This window comes from Dermochelys coriacea, chromosome 10 (genome assembly GCF_009764565.3).
Source record: "Dermochelys coriacea isolate rDerCor1 chromosome 10, rDerCor1.pri.v4, whole genome shotgun sequence".
NCBI classification, from domain to species: Eukaryota; Metazoa; Chordata; order Testudines; family Dermochelyidae; genus Dermochelys; species Dermochelys coriacea.
In genome coordinates, this window is record NC_050077.1 from 9,404,542 (window position 1) to 9,411,702 (window position 7,161).

The 7,161-nt window shown below is 50.5% G+C and overlaps 1 protein-coding gene across 1 annotated transcript; it reads left to right on the forward strand.

Moving 5' to 3' along the window:
• The first annotated feature begins 244 nt into the window (after positions 1 to 244).
• Positions 245 to 7,161, forward strand: ACTB (actin beta). Its single transcript, XM_038417845.2, has 6 exons — positions 245 to 1,299; positions 3,683 to 3,811; positions 4,170 to 4,409; positions 4,994 to 5,432; positions 5,738 to 5,919; positions 6,437 to 7,161. The coding sequence occupies exons 2-6, from the start codon at positions 3,689 to 3,691 to the stop codon at positions 6,578 to 6,580; spliced, it is 1,128 nt and encodes a 375-aa protein (XP_038273773.1). The 5' UTR covers positions 245 to 1,299; positions 3,683 to 3,688; the 3' UTR covers positions 6,581 to 7,161.

Consider the following 7,161-nt stretch of genomic DNA (forward strand, 5'->3'; position numbering starts at 1 on the left):
AAGGGCCACTTTTACCAATGATGGCAGCAAGAGCAGCTCCATTGTGCCCACTGCCTTGTGGGGGTAAATTTGCCCCTTAAATTCAATTTTAAATTGGAATCTGTTCTGGATGATTATTACTTGCCTGGTGCCAAAGGCATGTTAACAGTCCAGCATATGGACAATAGGGTCCAATTTTCCTTTGCCCTATGACCTCTTGGTGCTGCTTTTCCGGCATAAATGGGCCATAAAGTCAGCAGCTCTGCCCACTAGGAGTACCCCTAGTGTAAGGGCTTCCCTAGCTGATATAACCAGCTGTAGGCCATGCCTTTTCACAGCCTGGGGTGTAGGGGATATTCCAGGGGCACAGTTGGGGACAGGAACTCTGCTGCTGCCCGAGGCTACTCTAATTTAGCCTGGGGGACCAGGAAGGCCCATTGGACAGCCCTAGAGTAAGCCGCCTTGGCCTTTTATCCCTTCCTGCACTGAGGGGGACCTCAGCCAGGCCAGAGAAGTGGCTCTAAGGTTCCTGTCCAGAAGACCTTGCAGTCTAAGGGCCCATTCGCAGATGAGTGGCCCGTGGCCCCAGTGAAGGCCAGGCATTTCTTCCAGTAGCCAACCCTCTGCAGCGTTCGCAGGCTCAGGCTCTAGATAACTTCTTTCTCACCGGCGTGCCGAGGCGGGGAGGTTATTTGAAGGGGACACCTGCGGGACACCGGGCGCCACACGACCAAGCATGCCACGTGCCGTCGAGGGCAGCCAGGAAGCAGTAGCAGGCAGGTGGGGTGGGAGGCAGTAAGACCCCCCAGGCCTGGCGAGCCACAGTGGCTTGGGCCACCAGAACCCTTCCCGCCCCCGCGAAAAGAGGCTGGTGCACGGGCAGGACAGCAAGGCAGCCTCTGCCTTGCACGTTTCGTTATGAATCCACCCTGCATTTGCTGTGGCACTGAGCGTGGGCTCAAGCCTGGAAGGGAGCAGCCTGGCTACTGCACCCACGGGCAGCCAGGAGCAGCTCTCCCCCTCCTGCTTCTCTCTCTCTTTTATTTTTTTATTTTTTTTTGCAAGGGTGGGGGGAAAAAAAAAAAAACCCTGCTGCAATGTGCAAAGCGGCTCGGGAGAGGCAGCGGCCCGGCCAATCAGAAGGGCTAGCTCCGAAAGTTGCCTTTTATGGCTCGGGCGCTACCGCTCTGGCCCCATAAAACCCGGCTCGCGAGGCGGGCTGGAGTAGCTGTGAGCTCCCTCTGCACGCGCCACATTGCCCCCCAAGCCGGCTGAGCCGCCGCTCTTCCCCAAAGGGTTTAAACTTGCAACTTCCTCTAGGTAAGTGAAGGGGGGCAGGAGCCCCCCTCAGAGCCACTTTCCTGGGGGGGGGGCACAGAGGACGGGCTGGACTTCTGAGGGCCCCCTTCTTAGCTAGAGGCGAGGGGGACTCGATTTCACTGCTCCTGCCCCCATCGAAAAGCCCCCGAAGAGGGGCTGAATTCGGACGGCTTCCAGCTAAACGCTGCGGCTGTCTAATGCTGGCCCCCGAAGGGAAAGCCCTTGGAAGGCTGTTGGGGGGGGGGGGGGGGATTGTTTTCTTTTCTTGCAAGATGTATGTAGGGGCTGCTCCTCTTCTGGGGAGAGTCTCGCTCTTGGTGTGCAAAGCTAAAGTGCACAAACCAAAATGGGAAGGGCTGAGCATGGAGGGGCACGATCTTCCTTATCCACGGCCATAGCTGGAAGTGGCGATTGACTGCATGGTGAGCTTGCACAAGGGGGGGATGGATCTCCACGGATTCTGTTGCCTGGCTGTGATCTGGGGGGGGGGTGCGCGTTGGAGTTTGCCTCCAGTTACTCTGAGTTTGTGGGGTGTACAGAGGGTCTCTTGGGTTGCAGTGTTGCTGAGACGGCTCTGGGGCTGTAATCTGGTTTGCTTGCCGCGGTGCCTAAGAGGGATTTGGTGTTGGACTAGAGGCTGAATGGGGAGGAAGGGAGTCTAAAGCTTTACATGGCTCAAAAAGGGGAGGGAAGTGGTGGGTTTGGTGGACCACGGTTGCTGCGCAAAAGAGGGGCTTGGGCGAGTGCCTCTCTGCCCCTTTCCCCCCAGGTTTTGCCCAATCCCCTTTGAAAAGGGAGATCTGCCCCATAGAGCTGGTAGGGTGTGACTCCAGAGCTGCTGCTTCCGGTGGCAGAAAGCCGGTACTTCTATTGTATCAGCTCAGCACATGCTGGGTAAGGGTGGGGGAGGCAGAGGGAGGATCCTCCCTGCACAGGATGGGGAGGGGGGGAAAGCCATGAATCAGTCTCCCGGCCCAGAGGCTGTGGGAGGGAGGGGGGGGTCTCTTTGTCTTGCTGAAGGCACACTGGATCTTCTCCCCCCCGCCCCCGCACCACCCATCCATCCTATGTGGTGGTTATACTGGAGGCTCCTTTTTCTTAAGGGGTGGGTGGATCCAGGAAGACTGATCAGAAACCTGATTCTGCTGAGGGCATTGTCCCTAGTGTCTGGGAAGGAGTGGGGTCCCGGGGGGGTCTAGATGACTCTTGTCTCTGGCCTTGGGGCACAGATCAAGGGTTATTCTGCCTGAGAATAGGGGGAAGAGATGTGTTTTGTTTTTTATTGCTAGTTTGGTTTAAAATGCATTTTTAAAAAAACAGGGACTCATCCCTGCCAAACCTTGCTCCCCCCACCCCGACAGTGGGGTGAAGGAACTAGGTTCCCAGAGCAACCTTGTTGGTACAAGGGATGGGGGCAGGCACATGTGGGGAGAATCTGACTCTTCAGTTAACTGGGGGATCTGCTGCTCTAAACCTGGCACTTTAGTCTCAATGCTTAATGAGTTCTCCTTGCCAGTGTGTGTGACAATGGCATAATAGCCAATGCCTCAGAGGATTAAGACAATACTATCTTCATCAGTCTCTGAAGTGTAAAGGGTTTTGAGGCTGGTGTGGAACCTGCAATTAAACTTGGCCAGCTAATTGGATGTATATAAAGCAGGCTTCTTTCTTATTAAACTCTTTACCTCTTTAGGGTTAGGTCAGTGGGAGACTATTTCAAAATGTATCTGTGAAAGCTAATGCAATTGCTTGCATGACTGGTTTAACTAGTCATAGAGCCAGTGTGCCCAACAGGGTGGGATCCAGGGACATGCTGCTTCTCTGAAGTAGGGTGTGGGTAACTTCCCCTTTTAAACTGTTTCAGTTGTCCTCTTAACCCTATGCTTCAGACACCCCTAGGGCTGGTACCAGGCACACACCCTCTTGTAGGGAGTGGCCACAGCCATATGCTTCATTTGAAAAAGGAGGGGAGTGGCTTGTCTCCTTAATCAGTCCACCAAAAGCTGGCTCCATGCTGCACTACAGACTTCTTGCAAAGCTTGCTCTAACCATTGCCTTTTATGGTAATAATGTGAGACTAGAGCAGGGACTTCCTTTGTCCCAAATCTGTGCAAAGGCAAAATATGCAGTGCTTTGCACCCTCTAGTGGCTGAAAGGGAGAAGTCCAGCAGCTAGCAAACAGGAAGCTAGAAAGGAAATGGGTGGCGCAGAAGCAAATGGCTTAATCTTACTGCATGGGGTTTTCCTTCCAAACCATGAGACACTCACTGCTATTACAAGCTTTTTCCAGAAATCCTGGAGCATGGAGACTTCAATAAACTAAAGTGAAACATCTGTTACCCAGCTAATCAAGCTTGCTGATGTTGTCTCCATTACTTTACAGTTCGCCATGGACGATGATATTGCTGCACTCGTTGTGGACAATGGTTCCGGTATGTGCAAAGCTGGTTTTGCTGGGGATGATGCCCCTCGTGCTGTCTTTCCATCCATCGTTGGTCGCCCCAGACATCAGGTATGTAATGGAGTAGCACCTTGCTTGTATTGTCCAATGAATCCTAAAGATCAGAAGAAAACACTGACTGCATAGTGTCTATGATCTCTATCCTATCTGTGTACACCCAGATGCATGGCTGTGTAGGAGTGAAAAGAAATGACCTAGCTTGGTTCATCTTGCTGTCAGCCAGTAAAACTTCTCATCTCTACTGGGATGGGGAAGTTCTGTACCTATGGCCTGGCTTCCTAGGTCCCGTAACCTAAAGAGAATGCTAGCTGCCATGGCTGAGGAACAGGCCTGGGGTTTAGTCAGCCAATGGATTGTCTTCAGAGTTGGTGGATCAGGTTTGACTAATCGGTTCTGACTTCTCTCCCAGGGTGTGATGGTTGGTATGGGCCAGAAAGACAGCTACGTTGGTGATGAAGCCCAAAGTAAAAGAGGTATCCTGACCCTGAAATACCCCATCGAACATGGTATTGTCACCAACTGGGATGACATGGAGAAGATCTGGCACCACACCTTCTACAATGAACTCAGAGTTGCCCCTGAGGAGCACCCTGTGCTGCTCACAGAGGCTCCCCTGAACCCTAAGGCCAACAGAGAAAAGATGACACAGGTGTGTAAGATGGCTTTGGTCCCCAGTCTCCATCATTTGGCTCCAGCTGACTGAGAGCTGCTGGCCAGCATTCCTCCCTTGCGTGCTTTCATCTTTTTCCTTTGCCATTCTCTACAGGGTTTTCCTTTCCTGACCTGAGTCTTCTCTTTGCTGGATCTTGACAGGTTTTATTTGCTCTTCCTAAGCTGGTTTTTCCTCTTGCTGACTTTATACTAGCAACTCATTAACTGCTGTTTCTAACGTGACACTAACCCATTCACCTGCCCTGAGTGACTTCTGTAACATAGCTTTCTAGAGCTTGTGAGAAAGCTAAGATGTGGATAGCAACAGTTGCTGTGTTGCAGCTGGGTTAGTCCATATTTTCCATTCCTCTTTCCAAGGTTTGAGCTTGGGTTGGTGGGTTTGCTTTGAGCTCAGAGCTGATTGGTACAGTCTCCCATTCCAGAAGACCAAATCCTGAGTCTGCAGACACTACACTCTGCAGCATAAGGACATTTGCATGACTTGCTGCAAACTGTTCCTTGTGAGTGCTGAGTGAGCCTCTTGGTCACATCCTGTCAACTTAACCTCTTCTATGTCCACAGATCATGTTTGAGACCTTCAACACCCCAGCCATGTACGTAGCCATTCAGGCTGTGTTGTCCCTGTACGCCTCTGGTCGTACCACTGGTATTGTGATGGACTCTGGTGATGGTGTCACCCACACTGTGCCCATCTATGAAGGTTATGCCCTCCCCCACGCCATCCTCCGTCTGGATCTGGCTGGCCGTGATCTGACGGACTACCTCATGAAGATCCTGACAGAGAGAGGCTACAGTTTCACCACCACAGCCGAAAGGGAAATCGTGCGCGACATCAAGGAAAAGCTGTGCTACGTTGCTCTGGACTTCGAACAGGAGATGGCCACCGCTGCCTCTAGCTCTTCCCTGGAGAAGAGCTATGAACTCCCTGATGGTCAGGTGATCACCATTGGCAATGAGAGGTTCAGGTGCCCAGAAGCCCTCTTCCAGCCATCTTTCTTGGGTAAGTCTCCATCTTGTAGGAGATGGTGGGACAGGCAAATTGCACCCACCAAGCTTTAGTGGTGAAGTCCTCTCCTCCCCCTGAAGTCACTCTGAATAGTCCATAGCTTACCACACATGGGACTAAGTGTTGTGAAGCCAAGCAAGAGATTTCTTCTTGGCTGAAAGGAGCACTTGCCTCTATCCAGTGCTGGATTCTGCATGACATGTGCATTAGGCAGTCTTAGTGTGAACTGAATTACACTATTTTAGGTTGATTCTCTAGTTGGTATCTTTCTGACCTTATGACTGGCTCCTTCCTCCTAGGTATGGAATCCTGTGGCATCCATGAAACTACCTTCAACTCCATCATGAAGTGCGATGTGGATATCCGTAAAGACCTGTACGCCAACACCGTGCTGTCTGGTGGTACCACCATGTACCCAGGCATTGCTGACAGAATGCAGAAGGAGATCACAGCCCTGGCACCCAGCACAATGAAAATTAAGGTATGTTGGAGACCCCAGAACTTTTGCTCTCTGCTTATGTTCCAGCAGTGGGTAGCATTGTCCTAATTAAGAGTTAAGTCCCTGAGATGAAAGAAGCCACTAGTTCAAATCTTAGATAATGGTATTTTGTTGACAGTGGTCCCACAATTTCTGGGGCAGGTGATGTTTAGTACCACCATGTGAATAGTCTTCCTTGGCCAGAAGCACTGGTACTAATGGGCTGACAAAGAATGCTGTTCCTAACTTGAACATATGTGGGATGTTGCCACTCAAACATTGTTCAGCATTAATGCCTTATGGTGGCTAAAAGTGAATTCAGGCTACTGTTGGTCTTGGCAAATCTAGTGGCTTGCAACAGGCCTGGTCTTATTTAGTGAACCAAAGCTTTTCATTAAGCTGCAGAAGCGCTTTGGAAGGGGTGTACCCTGTTGGATATCGCCCAAACTGTGATCCAGCTAGAATAGCATCAGTGGTGGTGGTTGGCATCTGATACAAACATTTAACTTGTCTCCTACAGATCATTGCCCCCCCTGAGCGCAAGTACTCTGTCTGGATTGGTGGCTCCATCCTTGCCTCTCTGTCCACCTTCCAGCAGATGTGGATCAGCAAGCAGGAGTACGACGAATCCGGACCCTCCATTGTCCACCGCAAATGCTTTTAAACCGGACTGTTACCACATCCCACCTTTGATAAAACCCAAATTGCGCATAAAACAAGATGAGATTGGCATGGCTTTATTTGTTTTTTTTGGCGCTTGACTCAGGATTTAAAAACTGGAATGGTGAAGGTGACAGCAGCAGTCTTAACGTGTTGGAGTGAACGTCCCCAAAGTTCTACAATGCATCAGGACTTTGATTGTACATTTGTTTTTTTAATAGTCATTCCAAATACTGCATAATGCATTATTACAGGAAGTTACTTGCCTCTGTGAAGGTAGCAGCCCAGCTTGAAGGAGCTAATGCCATAACTGGTGTTAGAGTAATGCTTGTTGGTAAATTATGTAACCCAACCAAGTGTCTTTTTTTTGTATCTGCCGCCTTAAAACAACACTTGATCCTTTGGTTTTTTTTTGTTTGGTTTTTTATCAAGCAACTGGGCTGTGTTCCCCAATTCTAGATGTGAATGAAGGCTTTACAGTGCCCCTTGAGAGTCCAATGAGAAGTGGTGCCAGTATGTGGGGGAGGGGAGGGGCTACCTGTACACTGACTTAAGACCAGTTCAAATAAAAGTGCACACAATAGA

Excerpts from the sequence above, each read along its gene's own strand:
- ACTB (XM_038417845.2), top strand. The coding sequence starts at position 3,689 with ATGGACGATGATATTGCTGCACTCGTTGTGGACAATGGTTCCGGTATG. Across the intron at positions 4,410-4,993 it reads ACAGAGAAAAGATGACACAG|ATCATGTTTGAGACCTTCAA; the intron begins GTGTGTAAGATG and ends CTATGTCCACAG. Across the intron at positions 5,433-5,737 it reads CTTCCAGCCATCTTTCTTGG|GTATGGAATCCTGTGGCATC; the intron begins GTAAGTCTCCAT and ends CCTTCCTCCTAG.